The sequence below is a fragment of the Sciurus vulgaris genome, assembly GCF_902686455.1.
Source record: "Sciurus vulgaris genome assembly, chromosome: 3".
Lineage (NCBI taxonomy): Eukaryota > Metazoa > Chordata > Mammalia > Rodentia > Sciuridae > Sciurus > Sciurus vulgaris.
In genome coordinates, this window is record NC_136463.1 from 178,950,246 (window position 1) to 178,966,343 (window position 16,098).

Here is a 16,098-nt window from a genome sequence, read left to right on the forward strand (position 1 = left end):
AGCTAGGTCTTTAACATCAGAACCTTTAACACTCTGGGGAAGACGGAATGGGCCAAAAGACAGATTAGGGAGGAGGAATTCAGCTCAGTTTGGATTCTGAATAAATCTGAGCTGATACTGTCTGTGGACTTCATGGACTTGGAAGTAAGGACATGGGATATTTCACTCATCCTGTCTGTCTTCCCCCATAGAATGAAGTCGATATCTTCTTAAGCTAAATTTATGTGAACTCTCTGAATGAAATACTCAAATCGATTTAGGGGGCCAGGCATGACTAAAATATGCCAATCAAATATATATTTATGGGACATGATTTTTTTAAAGTGTACTCTCTTGACATTTATAAACCTTGTGTTTATGTGAGGTATTAAGTGTTTACTTTCAGTGTTCTGGGCCCAATTTCTCTTTCTGTACACTGACTTTCCTGGTTTTTCAAATAACATATGAGCATCTGTGTTTTCTTTGCTCACAGGTAAACTTGGGCTAAGGACTACAGATAAAATTTGTTTCCCTTATTTATTTAATAAATATTTGTCAGAGCTGATATGATACTAGATGCTGCTGATACAATGGTGAGCAGAGGTGAACATGGATCCTGCTTTCAACAAACTCATAGTGTGTGGAGCAGCCAGGGAATCTGACATCTAAGGATGGATGGGAATAACCAGGTGAGGAGGAAAAGAGGTCTTTCCAAGCCAAGGGGCCTGGCATGTAGGAATGACCCGGGGTGGGTCCGTCTAGACAGCAGTGGGAAGCCAAGTCCAGAGAAGGTTGAGCAGGAGCACAGGGGAGAGGGTGTGAGACCTCGTGAGACCCTGACATTCTAGGCAGAGGGCAGGGGCAGGACATGGAGTTGGCTTCATCTAGAAACAAGGGTATTTTGCTTCAGAATGTTAGTTTCCAGGCTTTTGGGCCCTTGGTTCAGTATGTGGCAATCAGTTCAAATGCCTTGTTTATGGGGTTGCCAGCACGGTCCACGGCTTTCCTACCTACTTGGTCACATGAAATTCAAGCCTTGTAAGCATTCTTATTCCTTTACTAGTTCAATTCATGGGCAAAAGTGGTGGCCCAAGGAAGGAGTCAACAGATGATAAAATGTTTTTACAAATGATTAGTTATATGCTTTGCTTTTATTTTGGTAGATGCTGGTTGAAACCTACCAATATTCTTTCTCTACAAAATAACCACTGCACCCTGTAGATCGGGAGCCAGCCCTCTTCAGAGGTCTAGACTTGCTGCTTTTATGCACTTTACTTCCAAACAGATGAGGTCAGAGGCAAGTAGATCCCAAGAACAGGAAGCTCCCTGCATGCCTGCTGTCTTTTCATAGTGCACTGGAGCACTGGAATTAAGTGGAGGATGTGGGGGAAGTTCAGGCATCAATTATGATATAGGTAATATTTGAAAATATACTCGCTGGCCACATGAATTAGAACCTTCGTCTGATTGTTTTATTGGAAATTTTTATCTCGGTTTATGTTTGAACAAGACCACTGGTGCCATTTTTGCTATTGCCCACCTGTAAAAAATTTTAAGATATTACCCAGTGGAACGAATTCTTTGAAATTATTTATTCACGGTTAATAGTGACAACAGGGATTGTCACACACACTTCCTATATTGCTGTATTACCTTGACCTTGAAAAGTAAGAGAAGACAGGAAAGGCATAGAGGTTGTAGGACCCATAAGGAAAGGAAATTCAGCCCTTCTTAAACCCAGCGCCATGAGGAGGTGGCAAAACTTGGGAGGAATAGCTGATTTGTGTCCATAGAAGCTGAGTCATGAAGCACTGGGACTTCCAGGTAAAACGGATCCTGCTGTCCCACTTTTAAAGTGAGCAGGAAGTAGTTGCTTTCCAGCAAAGAACTGAGTAGAAGCAGCAATGAGGAGCTGGGGCTGCAGACACCACCCAGGTTTTATAGTGGACTTGGATTCATGCATGGCCCTAGAGAGGGAAACAGAGACCCTTTAATCATGGAGACTATTAGGGCAATTGAACAGTGGGCCCAGAGGCCCAGAGAGATGGACGAGAGGTGAACAGGTATATAGAGAGATTTTAAGAACACAAAGAAAATAAAATGTTCCTCTATTGAACACTTAGAAAATGTTAGGGCAACATTTTTTACAATGAATCCCACCAGCTGTAGTGACTGTCATGTACAGTGCAGCCCCAGGAAGTCCAGGGATGGGCTCCCCTCCTCCCAGCGGGTCCGTCCTTCCTCAAGCTCTCTCTCTGCACTCCTGCTCTGGTTCTCCTCCGTCCCCTCGCTCTCCCGCTGTCCCATCTTTCCTCCCTAACACTATAGAGGAGAAGCTGACTTTTTTTTAAATCTGCAAAGTACACAGAGGGTTGGCAAGTGCGTTCGCACATGTGGGTGGTATGGCCACCTTCTTTGCTAGCTTCACTGGAGGACATGGAAATAACTCAACAAATGTCACAGGGAAGAATTCTCCTGGTGGCTGTCTGTCTGCACAGCACATGACCAACCTCTGGGTGTCTACTGCCTGTTTATCTCTAGACTAGAAAAACCTTTACAGTGTCCTCTTAATGACAGCTTGCTACTCTCAAGTGACCTTCCTCTGCTGACCCGGTGATCTTAGCACCCTATTCCCCTCCTCTGCCCTCAAGAGTTGTGCTACTGAATTACAGGTAATTATAATTGTAATTAATAGGCAGCAGTAACAACTCCTGTTTATGGAGCATTTACAATATACTAGGTAGTGGGTTCTGTCCTTTATATGTATATTTCAATTAAGGTTTCCAGGAACCTGTAACTTGAAACGCTTCAGTGATAAATCGCATTGTTTTTAGAACAAGGATCTATGGGTGCCCAAGGCTTAGCATACTCTAGCCCCTAACGTTCAGGTCCCATTTTGTACTCCCTTCCTTCTCATTTCCTGTACACTTGGCACTACCTGGAGCTGACAGGCACTCCTTGCTCTCTTGCCCCAGGACTTTCCAACTGCTGCTCTGCTGCCCGGGCAATCTTCCTCTCTTAAGTCTTGCTCCTTGTTATATGTGTTCAGGGACTATGTCCGTTTCCTTTGGGGCATGGATGCCAGTTTTCTACATACCCACCAATACCATTGCCCCATGAATGTGTACTCTTTCAACTCCATGACAGTGGACTGACTCGTGTTTTTTCAGCTGACTTTACCTGGTATACACCAAAGGGCCAATGTGAGTATTGAAGAAATAAACGAATGAATGGATTCTGTTTCCCCAAGACTCCTGTCTATCTCGCATTTGGCCTCTACTCCCTATCAAGAACTTGTTTCTGTGCAGAACTTTCTCAACTACCTTAGAGGCTTGTGGAATTATCATAGGGATCAGTGACTATAATTGTGAGGGAATAGACAAACAATCTCACTGAGGTCCTGGTCACTACAGATGCTGCCAAAAAACACCGCACAGCTTTAACCTAATCAACCTTCTTTCTATCTTTTAGGTTTTGAGCAACACTGTGGTCCCATTGAAAGAGAAAAGGAGTGACATTTATTGAGGTTCAGCTATATCTTCCTGGAACAATGGTGCTTCTTTCATATGTTCTATTCAAATTACTAGTCAGGTATCAAAAAAGAGAATAATGACTGTGAAGGTATTTCAAAGCCATAAAGGCCTCTTTAATGCTAACTGCTAACTTAAGGTTGGAAACTTTCAATCTGAAATACCTGACTTCACCTCCTTGCTCAGTCAGACAATCAGATCATGTACAGACAATATTCGTAGATCTGGAAAAGAGATCAAAAGTGCTTCTCCTTGAAGAAAGTCTGGTAAATTCCATCACTGCAAGTTGTCCCCCAGAAGATCAGATGTCCTTGTTATTTACAGACCAGCCCCTGCAGTTGCAAGATTTGTGTAGAAAGCCCAAGTTTTATTAACTAAAAGACCAAACACTTAAGGATTAGTCTTCACTAAACATCCTTCCCGCTTTGAGCATTTCTACCCCATAAATCAATACCTGTGTATTGTATAACAAACAGTTGCTTGTTGACAGTTTAAGAGGTGGTGACTTTTATTTAAATAAAGTGCTTATTAATTGATATGACAAATCTTGCAGAAGATGAAGAATTTTAGAAAGGCAAAGAATGGAACTGTCGGAAAACTCTTTAATCACAAGTCAACCACATCACTAAATGGGAATCTGGCAGAAAGAGACGAGATAATATCAAAAGAAGAGAAAATCAATGAGGACTGACAGGATCGATGCTTCACATAAGAGACGAATCTGAGAATCAAAGAATTAAAGGGAGTATTGGCAGAATTGATGAGGCTGCTGAGTACAGTTGCAGAATTGACCCTGTTTCTAATCTTGAAACAGAAAACCATGTTAACACATCATTTTAAAGGGAAAATTATGATATTACAATCCAGTTGCACCTAATTTATCATTTATTCATTACATAATTCAGATTACCTTTTAAAATACTGATAAAATGAACTAATCTTAATGTTAATTTTTTGAATGGCAAATTTCCAATCAATCATATTAATTTTGTTCACTATTTCACATGACACAGACTTCTATGTTGCAAATTTACTTTCGACATCCTTTTCTGGGCTCCATTTATTTTATCCTCTTGTGACGAAGTTCGCATACAAGCCACTAGATTCTTTCCTTTTAAACAAGCAAGTGAACTCTCATTCCTATTTGTTTTTTCCCACTCCCGACCATCCATACCAGTACTGGAAGGTCTTCCAGCTTGAAACCTGGTTAGATCTCCACCTTTTCTGCCTCTTTCTTTACATCTGCTCTATCCATCCTGTGAAGTCTTGGACTCGGAAAAACCACTGGAGAAAATGTCACGGTCCTCACTACCCCACCTTCCTTTCCCAGTGTGAAGAACTGCCATGACCCTCCGGGGCTCAGCCTCAGTCAGCGTGTGGCAACAGAGCTGGGGCATGTTCTGGGGACAGGAATCTCTTCCTTGCATACTTCTTTTTGAGTGATGCATGGGGTGCAATTTGCAGCCCCTTCCCTAAATTACCTGATTCCTGGGAAGGCACCATGTTTTTCTCCACCTTTGCAGGAGAGGAAAATTCACACCGTTTTAACAGAATGCCCGGTCAGATCACTGACCTGCTGATAATGACACAAGTGAAGTGAATGCACGTATTTAATTGCTATTTTGAAGCACTGTTGATTCATCAGAAAAATTAAAATTAAAGATCTTCAAGTTATTTTAATGTATGAGTCAGCAAAGAATATATCTTATGGGGCCAATATTTTACTTGGAGAAAAAAGAAAGGCTTTAATTCATTATTTTTATCTTAATTGCTTAGATAAATTCTTTGGTTTTACTTGTCCACATAAACTATGTGGAAGAACTGGCTACTCAAACTGAAAATGAATGAATAGGTGTATTCATTGGCAGAATTTGTTATAAGCTATTTACTGTGTCTGTTTACATTCTTAGTTCAGAATCATATACTTGTAGGGAAAAATAATTTTTTAAAATTTATGGTAATCCTGAAGTATAAAGAGGGAAAATGATTAATTAGCCTTGTAATTTTGAAAGCAATAGTAAATATTTTAAAGTTCCTATAATTTTGTTCGGTGTATTTTAATATTTGAGGAAAGTACACTAAAATGTGAAGTGTACAAACTGAAAAGGTATTTTAAGTATTATTTCACCTGATATAAATTGATATCCGTTGTATATATGTGTATATATATATTCATGTGTAAGATATATATATTTGATGAATAATTGAGAAATCTCTTTCATAAAAATCTAGCAGTATATTTCATGGTATACTCATTCTAAAACAGTTGCTTTTACTTCAATGTACTGACTATTCTACAGAAGTTAGTTAAAACTTTTCAGATGGAGTATGTCATTGAAGAAGGTATCATTAAATAGGAACAGACCATTGACTTCTATAAGTTTAACGGCTCTGATACACAGGAAGATTATTATTTTCCTTTGCTTATAATTAAAATGATTGATTGAAAGAGTGATTGATATAGCTATGGATATTTCATCTTGTTTCACTAAGAATTTGTGACAGTTAACAGAAAAGATAGATATGATAAAATGAAAAGACAAAAGTTGAAACTCAGGACTAGGGAATTATAACAAGAGGCCCACACCATGGTTAAAAGCAGCATGGATATTCACATAATAATCTCTACTCTGCTGTTACACTTGAACTTTGAATTTATTTCTAGGAATTCTAGAAGCTGAAGTGAAATGATAACATGAGCAGCTACATCAATGTTATTTTCTCATAGGAAAGTGAAGCAGGGATTTAGAAATAGGTAATAGACATACAGGAAAATTCTAAGAGCTTCTGATTATGTTTTGGAGATTACTGTCATTGTTAATGTTGCTGTTATTATTTTAAACAAACCCAATGTACTAATAAGTATAATCTGAAGTTCAGGGCTTTATTATCAGCTCTATCTCCAAATATTTGTGTGATTTGAGTAATTCACATAACCTTCCTGACTTGGGCTTCTCCGGCTGTAAAGGACAGGACAGGGCTGAGGACAGGGCAAGATGACCTTTGCCAAAGTCCTGTACAGTTCTGATATCCTCTGCACTACGTGTTCTCCTTTCTTTAGCACAGGAAGAACAGTCCTTGGTATTTCAAAAGGCATGCTTTATAGTTGAATTTCTCCTTAGGGAAAAATTATTGTAAGAAGTATGGGTTACCTGTCAATCATGTCAAATGCTGCTGACAGTGAGTGGAAGACTGATCTGTTTGTTTAGTTTGAAAGTGATCATCTTGGAAATGAAATGAAAAGCTAGTGTCCAGAGTGTCCTGGTATCTCCTCTCTTGTGTGTTTCTCTCCGTTCTTCCCCCCATGGCCCCAGCTGCCTCCAAGGTGCCCAGGCCTGTGTGCTGACCACGTAAGGAAGACAGGGGCTTGGTCTTCCTCCCTCTCTCCAGAGCTTTGGTGGTGTCAGGAGACCTTCTGCTCAGTGAGTGTCACTGAGAGTAGGTTCTTCAACCTTCCTCTTGCTGGTGTTGTTACACTACCCAAGGAGGAGATTCCATAGGGTCTCAGATTCCACTCTGGCCTGGCTCTATCCTCTTGAATAATCTTTGCCAATTGGATGGTTATTTCAGCTCAACTACACCAAATAACTCATGTATCTCAGAGGAGGAACAAATAGTCTTGTCACCTTCCCCTTTTATCTCATAAAGAAAGGAAGAAGGAAGGAGGAGGAAGAAGGGAAAGAAGAAATTAAAAAATTTCTCTGGCTATAATTTCAAGTACCATTTGAGAGCCAGCAATGGCCAATTTTTAGTTCAGTTAATGGTTGTGGAAGACAGACAAGCGATCCTTCCAAAGACGTGCATGTGCTAATCCCAGGAAGCTATGAACTTGTCATATTATACAGCAAGGCAGAATCAAGTTTCTAGATGGAATTAAGGTTATTAATCAGCTGACCTTAATATAGGAAGATTATGCTGGATTATCTAGGGGGCCTTAGTAGTAATCACAAGGATTAGTACAAGTGGAAGAAGGCGGCAGAAGAGGTCAGAAGTCGGAGAGATATGAACTGAGGACTCAACCCTCTCTTGCTGGCTCTGAAGAGGGAGGAAGGTGGTCAGGAGGCCAGGGGACTGGCAGGCTCTGGAAGCTGGAATAGGCAGTGAGCCAGTTTCTCCAGAAAAGCAGTCCTGCCAACACCTTGGTCTTACCCTAGTGAGATACACGTCAGCCTTCTGACACACAGAATTGTGAGATAATGAATATGTGTGTTAAGTCGTTGTTTTTATGGCAATTTCTTAAAGAAGCACTAGAAAAGTAATGCAATGCTTTATGCTTTTCGAACTAACTTGAATGTCTAAAACCATGTCTACTCTAAGATGTTTAGAAGTTTAGGCTACTCTTTCAATAATGTATTGATGTATGTAGTTGAAATAAAGGGGAGAGGAGGAACATAAGTCTACATGTGTTTTTGTTTGTTTTCGAGAAAAACGTTCAAACCATATTGCAGAACATGCCGACTCTCCTATCTCAAGAGGAAATGTGGCTTGGTGTGCAGGTAGAGATTTTAATATCTATATGTGAGCATTCACTGGGAACAAACCCAGGCTTGAATTCATGTGCTAAGTTCCACTGACTGTCACTCCCTAGGTTTCTACTGCTTTCCTGTGATGGTGTCCAAACCTCTATCATACCCCTGTCTTCACAGCGGCTTGTGATTCAGAGATCATATTTTGAGACAGGTTGAATCAAAAGGAGTCCAGAAAAGAAAAATGGCATGTTGGTATGACATATTATGCTAATTAAGGGCAGGAATCATTTCTGACTCAACATTATATATGATTCAATAAGTTTCTTGGAACAGGGGATCAAAAATGTTTAAAATAAATGAAGCCCTGTGGCATGAGCAGGTCTCAGGAGTGGGCATGCACAAGCATTAGGAAATAAAGAGGGATAGGGAAATAATCAAAGGACGGACACTGGATTTGGAATTTGGGGTTTTAGGGTTCACTGACTGAGTGACCTTGAACCTCTGTGAGCCTCTGTTCCTCATCTTTAAAAGAGAGATGTAAATAACAGCTCCTACTCCAGTTTCCACTTGAGGAAACTGTCATCCTGCATGGGATGTCTGACTTCCAATAAAATAATTACAAGTCATGTGAAAAAACAAGGAAAAAATTAAAAACACCCCCCAAGGGATAAAGGAACCAACAGAAACAGACCAGACTCAGGTATAACAAAGATGTTGGAACTACCTTATAAGAAATTGAAAATAACGATTACTATTTTAATGGTTCTGGTGGACAAAGTGGGCAGCATGCAAACCCACTTGGGTAATTACAGTAGAAAGATGAAAACTGTAAGACAAAATAAAATGTGAATACTGCAACTGGATGAATAATGATTTTAACCAAATCATCACCATTGGTGGAATCAGCTCATCTGAGAAATGGATCAGTGGATTAAAGATAGGTCAGTGCAAATTACCTGCCTGAAACAGATGCTAGAGGCAGAGGGACAACAAAGACACACCGGAAAAGAGCATTGGAGAGGAATATTCTAAGGATGTGTGCAATTGAAAGAGATTATTCCTGAACCTTTCCCAGAATTAATAACAGACACTGAGCCACCAATCCAAGAATCTTAGAGATTGCCAGTCAGGATAAATACAAAACACACACACACACACACACACACACACACACACACACACACTCCCTTGGCACATTACATCCAAATTGCTCTAAACAGAACACAGAATCTTGAAGGCAGGAAGAGATAAAAGACACAAGACATAGAAAGGAACAAGAATAAGAACAACAGCTTCTTAGTAGAGCCCATAAAAGTCACAAGACTGAAGAGGACTGGTTTAAATAGTGAAAGAAAGAGAAAAAAGGTGGTCAGCCTAGAACCCATAAAAAGCATGCTTCAAAAAGTTAAGGAGCTGCAAGCTTCTCAGAGCAGTAAAACAGAATCCACTGCCACAGACCTGCTTTACAGAAAATGGGAAGGAACACTCCTCGGCTACAAGGTGTGCAGCCAGGCCGGAGTCCGTTATACACAAATGAGTGTCAGACATGGAATAAGCTAAGAGTGATCCATATTCGCTTTTTGTTATTTCTAATTGTTCTGAAAAGTCCACTGGTTTAAAAGAAATACAATAATATACAGTATGTTTGTAGCATTTATAAAAATAAAATGTATAACAAAAATAGGACCAAGGATCGGAGGAGAGAATTTGGAATGTATACCTGAAAAATGCTTTCACTGGATGTGGAGTGGCATACTGTAATTTGAAGGTAGACTGATAATCAAAAGATACATATTCTAAACCTGGGGGCCCCAATGTTTTTGACAAATTATAAATAGTAAGTCAATAGAGAAGATAAAATGGAATTATAAGAAATTCTCATTTAACCTAAATCACACAGAGAGAGAGAGAGAGAGAGAGAGAGAGAGAGAGAGAGAGAGAGAGAGAGAGAGAACAGATGGCACAAATAGAAAATAGCCAACTGGCTGACAGATTTAAATCCAGCCCTATGCAGAATCATAATAAATATGAATGTTCTCATTATGTCAATTAAAAGAAAGAGATTATCAGATGAGATTTAAAAGAGTAAGATATAACACTCTGTTGAAAATAAATAATTTTAAATATGGAGACCTAAGTAGATTAAAAGCAAAAAGATGGAAAAAAAAAAAAAAAAAACCAAAAGAAAACCAGAGGACTTGTACTAATATCAAAGAAAGTAGACTACATGTCTAAGTTATGTGAGCTATTTACAAGTATTGATTATTAAAATCTGCTACACATAGTATTTGCAGTGATTTATGCATTGTGATAGGTACCAAAGCTCAAACTAAGCTCTGTTGCTTGTCCTTCACCCAGGCTATCTCAATTCATCCTCCAAACATCTTTCCAAGTATTTGAAGTGTGGTTTTTGTTCACATTTCTGGGATGATGAAAACAAGCCACAGAGTAGATAGACATTTTTCTTTGGAGTGGATAACCAACAACTATTGTAGTAGAACCATGATCTTAATTACCCTGCTATCTTATTCATAAAAGAGTAAGCTTTGATTGCACCATCTGTAAGCATAATGTTTCTCTCCTCATATGGGAAAATATTAAATCAAATAAGCCCATCCTCTAAGCCTAGTGCTCTTTCACACAAGTGGGTATTACTTCAGTGTTACCGGGCATTGAGCTCAGGGGCACTGGATCACAGAGCTACATCCCCAGCCCTATTTTGTATTTTATTTAGAGACAGGTTCTCACTGAGTTCCTTCGAGCTTCCCTTTTGCTGAGGTTGCTTCTTTCCTTTATCCTGTCTCAGCCTCCCAAGCTGCTGGGATATAGGCATGGGCCAGCCTTCCAGGTGCTTCAGTTCCTTTTAGTGCCTTGATTTCACCTGTCTCTTTTAAGAGTTGAGATGTTGATCCATACAGTGCCCAACTGAGAGTTGCCCAGGCTATCAGTCATTCATTCTCCAAGAGGACTAAACACCTGGTCTCAGGATACCAGGTATAGCACTTTGTCGTCTTTTTCTTAAAAATTTTTGGATCTGAAACTCGCACACACAGAGAAAAACTGCATTCAAATGAGTAGTCCTAGCTAAAGGAGACCTCTTAGAAACAAAATGCTTTTTACTAGCTCATTTGCAAGTCGAGTGTTTTAGCAGATAGGTACATATTTTACTAATGGCCTCACGTGGATAGAGGTCAAGGGCTCATAAAAGTTGCCAGTACGTAAAGTACAGTGTAAGTGGGGGACTTCAAGACGTTTTTATGAAGTTGTTTCTATTGGAAATTGTCAAAGATCTCATCTCTTCACTGGGTACCCAGTAGCAATGCAGGTTCCCAGAGTCTTGGCCACCTGGATTTACTAATCCCCAGTTGTACCTTGTGGGTGGTGTTACCCTGACATTTATGAATTGGGCAATGTGGCTACAGCTCAGTGTGGCCTTAAGGACAGTAATCCAGGGTGAAGCATCATCTAAGTTTACACTTAAGGCAGCTTCTGATATTCATTTCTGTTCCTCAATTTAAGAGTTCTTGATCAATTTTTTTTTCCTCAGAGTTTCCCAGAAACAGGGCACAAAAACATATATGTACACTTGCATTTCTTCTTTTGAGTGAAATTGAGAACATACCATTAAATCAAACCTTGCTGATACAGGGCCCTTGTTAATATAGTTTCATTTCATTTTCTTCTTTCTTCCTAGAACTAAGATTCTGAGAGACAAAATCTTGAGGTTCTGGCAAATTTAAGTGACATATTGCCAGATTAAACTCCAGGTTAATTAAAATAATCTGACAGGAAAACTAAATCAATACGCCTTATTGTTTTCAAAAGTTCATCTTTGATCAACTTTGGTTTTCTATTTCAAAGGGTCAGATCAAAACTTTATTATTGAAATAGAGTCTGATAAGTCAAATTAAAAGAGAAAAAAAAACTATGTGCAAATATTTAGGAATAAGAGAAGACCTCTTTTTTAAACTTCAAACTCAAGGTGAGATGTGGTCAAGGTGACAAATTATTTCTATTTGAAAAAAAAAACCAGAAAAATATTTTCAGTACTTGCTGCCTTTAAAGATAATCCTCTCAAGTTTAGGCTGCCCCCATGTGTTCTAAGGATGATATCAGTTGTTTGTCCAAACTGCGTTTAGAATTTCTTTTTCCCCCATTTGAAATAAAGTGTGTGGGTTCTCAATCTATACAAGAAAGAAACCTGGATTTGAATCCAGGAGAATTTTGGGGGATGACTTAGCTCTGCTGCATACTATTTGTGTGAATTTTAAAAATCCAATTATTTGCTTTGAGTTTTTGATAAGAAGTGGGTAAATATCTGTCATAATTGATTCATAGGATATGATGATCAAATTACTTAACAAGGGATAACACTTGATAAGTAAAACTGACTTTCTTTCTATGAGGGGAAACTTTCATACAATAAACATGCTACAGGACATGCTGGAGGAGAGACCTTGGATTCTTTTATTTTCCTAAAACCTGGTTTTGTGTCCTTAGTAAATTAAATATACTTTTTGTAAAATAGATGACTGAAGAAACTCTACCAAAACTTCTAAATAAAACTACCCCACCTCCTGCCAAAAAGCAGCTTCCTTTAAAATTTATTTTTTCTTTGAACTGGACTACTAGTCAGAAAACACGTGGGTTCTGTGTTCATAATGCAACTAAGATTCTGGATTTATAATGCAACAAATGAGGAAGCAGTGAATCCCTTCAGCACTCAGTTTTCTTTCTGGAAACCTCTTTCAGCTTTGATGAACAGTGATTTTAAGAAATTTGCAATGTGAGCCATTTAATCTATTTTGCATCTGAAAATAACAACCTTCATAGTAAAAATGAATTGGAGCTTTCACTGAAGTAATCCAAAAAGTCAACATTTTATTTTTAAAAAAATATTTGTGTTCTAAAGTTCATAAAGTATATGAGTCAAATTAAATTTTGAGCTCCATCTTTATGGAATATTGCTTGATTAAAAATCTCATTTTTAATTTAATTGACCACATTAAGAAAATGGAAAAGTCAAAAGAAAATGCATTCTTTCATTGTCTCACTGTATCAGCAAATCATTTTGTTTTCTCTGTCCAGTTGCTGAACAGAATGTCTAAACTGTTTTGAATGCTCAAGAGAAGCAAGGGTTTATAATCACCAACTTAATTTTATCAGATACTGAAAATGTTTCAGATTTGTACAATGTGAGCCTTGACTGATAGTAATTTGATGTGTCCTATTCATTGTAATTTTCTCAAAAACATTTGTGTAGAGTGCCCAATCATCAGTTCTTCAAAGTTCAAGGTTGTGTGGACAAGTCCTATGACTAATACATGTTTGTACATATAAATTTAAATTATATTTTACTTTTTACCTATGTAATTCATTTATTGGAGTTAATATACATGGATAAGGATGTTAATAAAATAGATGAAATTACTACACCAGTTTGTGGAAATGTGATATCTCTGGGTAAACAAGCAACCTTATTCCAAAAGCTTAATTTTCTGCAGTTGATGTTGAATCTGTATGGAGAGTTTAGTAGACTACTACAAGATACAGAGCAATATCATTTCAGTCAGCCTGTTCTTTACAAGGTCATTAGATAGAAATAATTTTAAGAAATTATTGTCCCAATCTACTTCTAATATTTCAGAAATCCCCCCCCACAAGTGAATAAATAAATCATGATTCAGTCACAGTGGTATCTGTCTGTAAAACTCTTTCAAGAAAGCAATCTATTAAATGAAATGGTGGGGGACACTTAGTTCACCAATTGAAGTCTAAAGACCCTTTGTCCTAGGTAGTAGAATAGATGGGTACAGAAAGTGAACCTCCAATTTACTCAACTTTCAAAAGGGCTTTCACTTATACCATTCTTTTTCAAGTTAGAAAAATCTTACAGCGGGTCTTTCCTCTTCACCATTAAGCCAGAATTGAAAGACTTAGTGGTCCTTTGACCACGTTTGACACAGATTATTAGAGACTTTTCACTTAAGAACAGCTTTGGGCATTGCATAGAAGTCAAGGTGAGCCTTTTAGGAGCCCTTGGCTACTCTCATGGCAAGTATGCTTAGGGCGGAAATGGCTGTGGAGCCGTGGATATATTCATCACAGAATACAAATACCTCGGGTCTCTAGATGGCGGGCTCCAACTCTGTGAAAGGCAGTCTCTAACCTCCTCCATTACCCCTACTCCACTCCCACCTCCTACTTGGCTACTTGGCAATATAATGTCAGCTACATGTATGTCAGCCTGTGGGTGTTGGGTCTTGCTGCTCTCCAAGAATCTGAGTTTAAGGTATTTATTTATCTGAGATTAAGGTGCCTGATAATCTCAACTGGACTGGATGCTACCGAGATGCTTGGGGAAGAGAGGAAGTAGAAGATGATAAGAGGACCCACACTAAGCTCCATAAGAGCAGAGGCGAGGCTGTGGGGGCCGAAGCACTGCCCTGGACCTGTGTCTACAGAATCCTCCTCCCCAGGTGTGTTTGCTCCCCGCAGCGCCAAGCACAGAGAGGGCAAAGCTACCTGCCCAGCTGCGACAGCATAACCAGCTCCAGGACCCCAGTTCAGCCCTGAGATTTAAGGGGGAAGAAAGAGAAAATTCTCAGGTTTTTGGATTCTGACTGTGTCTGAAGGAGGGCAGTATAGGAGCCAGGGAGTGGAGGAGACCAACACTTTACTTGTAACCCGCAGCGTCTCAGGTGGCTTTCCTGACCTCGCGCTGAGTGCGGGGAAATGTTAAAGGAGGCGTTCGCAGACTGGCCAGGTTGTAAGGCGGCAGGAGAGGAGGGACTGGAAGGATCTGAGGTCTTCTCTGTTCAGGATCACTCTTCTGGGCGCGGTTTAGGTGCCAGGCGGAGGTTGGGGCTATCTACCGTCACCCCTACCCGCCACCACTCCTCACCCTAGCACCGCCAGACACCCGCCCAGGTCAAGATGAGGGAAGAGGGGGACAGTTTGCCTTAGTCCTGCTGCATCCGGTTTTCATCCCTACCTTAGAAACCGCGTTCCCGACAAGGTTCGGCTCCTGGGTACACCGCTGGGCAAAAGACGCCTCAGTCCCAGTCCCCTAGAGGAGGGCACCGAGCTGTCCCCCATCCCGTGTAGCCCCTGTGCTCGGGCTCCACCCAACAGAGCGCCCAGCGGGGCAGCTGACCGGGAAGGCGATGCCCGGAGAGCGGCTCCGCAGCCTGCGCGGGACTGAATGGCTAGGGCAGCGACCCCAGGCTCCTTCATTGGTGATTCGCGCAAACCCAAGAGCCCCGGGCAAGTTTGTGAGGAACCCGAAGCTCAGCGCCGAGTTTGAGGGACACTGGGTTGGGCGTAGGGGCAGCGAGTCTTACCTTGGTACCGAGAGCAGGGAGTTGCCATCCATTGTTGGTCGGCGCTTGGAGAAAAGCGGAGGACGGGCAGTCGTGGTGCGGGAAACCGGCTCCCCAAGCGAGGCACCGATGCGCGCAGGGACAGAGGTGCGCGGGCTGGCGCGGCGGCCGCAGCCCAGGCTCGCTCCTCCCTGGAGGGGAAGCGCTGAGAGCGACTCCCAGAGATGCCCCGGCACGGCTGACCCGGCACCGGTGCTTCTCCCCTTCTCCGAGGCGGCTGCCTTCCTCCACGATCCCCCAGGCACAGCGGCCTCGGTGGCTTCTCAGCTTTCCCTGCCACTCCCCGCGCCCCGCGGCGGAGGTGACACGGATAGAATTTCTCTCCCCGCCCCGCGGTCAGGTCCCCTCCCTCCGATTCTCTCGCGTCAAGGGGAGTCTGAGCCTTGAAGTTGCTCCCCACTTTCTCAGTCGCGCTGTCCTGGCAATTCCCGCGTTCTCCACTGGTCGCGCACCGTGCCTTGGGCTGCCCCTCGGTTTTATTTTCGCTGTCTTCTGGCATGAGATGGTGGATCACTCAGAAGAGTGCGCCCAACTGTTTCCTTTCACTTGGACTTTCTCTTCTGTCTTTGGTCCTCACATTTCTTAATCTCACTCATTCCCCTTAATTACCATCGATCCATTTCTTACCCTGTTAGAACCTGCGAGAACACAGAGATCTCGAAACCCATGGCGATGGCCATCCTTTGAAGCCAGTCCCCGAGTCTGGAAGAGCTGTCACAAATGCCACTGTTGCCTGCT

At 41.0% G+C, this 16,098-nt stretch overlaps 1 protein-coding gene across 7 annotated transcripts in view; it reads right to left on the bottom strand.

Moving 5' to 3' along the window:
• Nucleotides 1–15,732, bottom strand: part of SPHKAP (SPHK1 interactor, AKAP domain containing) — a 155,909-nt gene extending 140,177 nt beyond the window's left edge. For 4 of the 7 annotated variants that reach the window (XM_079135158.1, XM_079135155.1, XM_079135154.1 and 1 more), the window contains exon 1: nucleotides 15,322–15,731. In XM_079135158.1, coding sequence (XP_078991284.1) covers nucleotides 15,322–15,353 — 32 coding nt within the window. In that variant the 5' untranslated portion in view covers nucleotides 15,354–15,731. Of the gene's footprint in view, nucleotides 1–15,321 lie in introns of all 7 variants that reach the window. The other 3 variants (XM_079135153.1, XM_079135157.1, XM_079135152.1) reach the window with 1 other exon arrangement.
• Nucleotides 15,733–16,098: the final 366 nt, after the last annotated feature.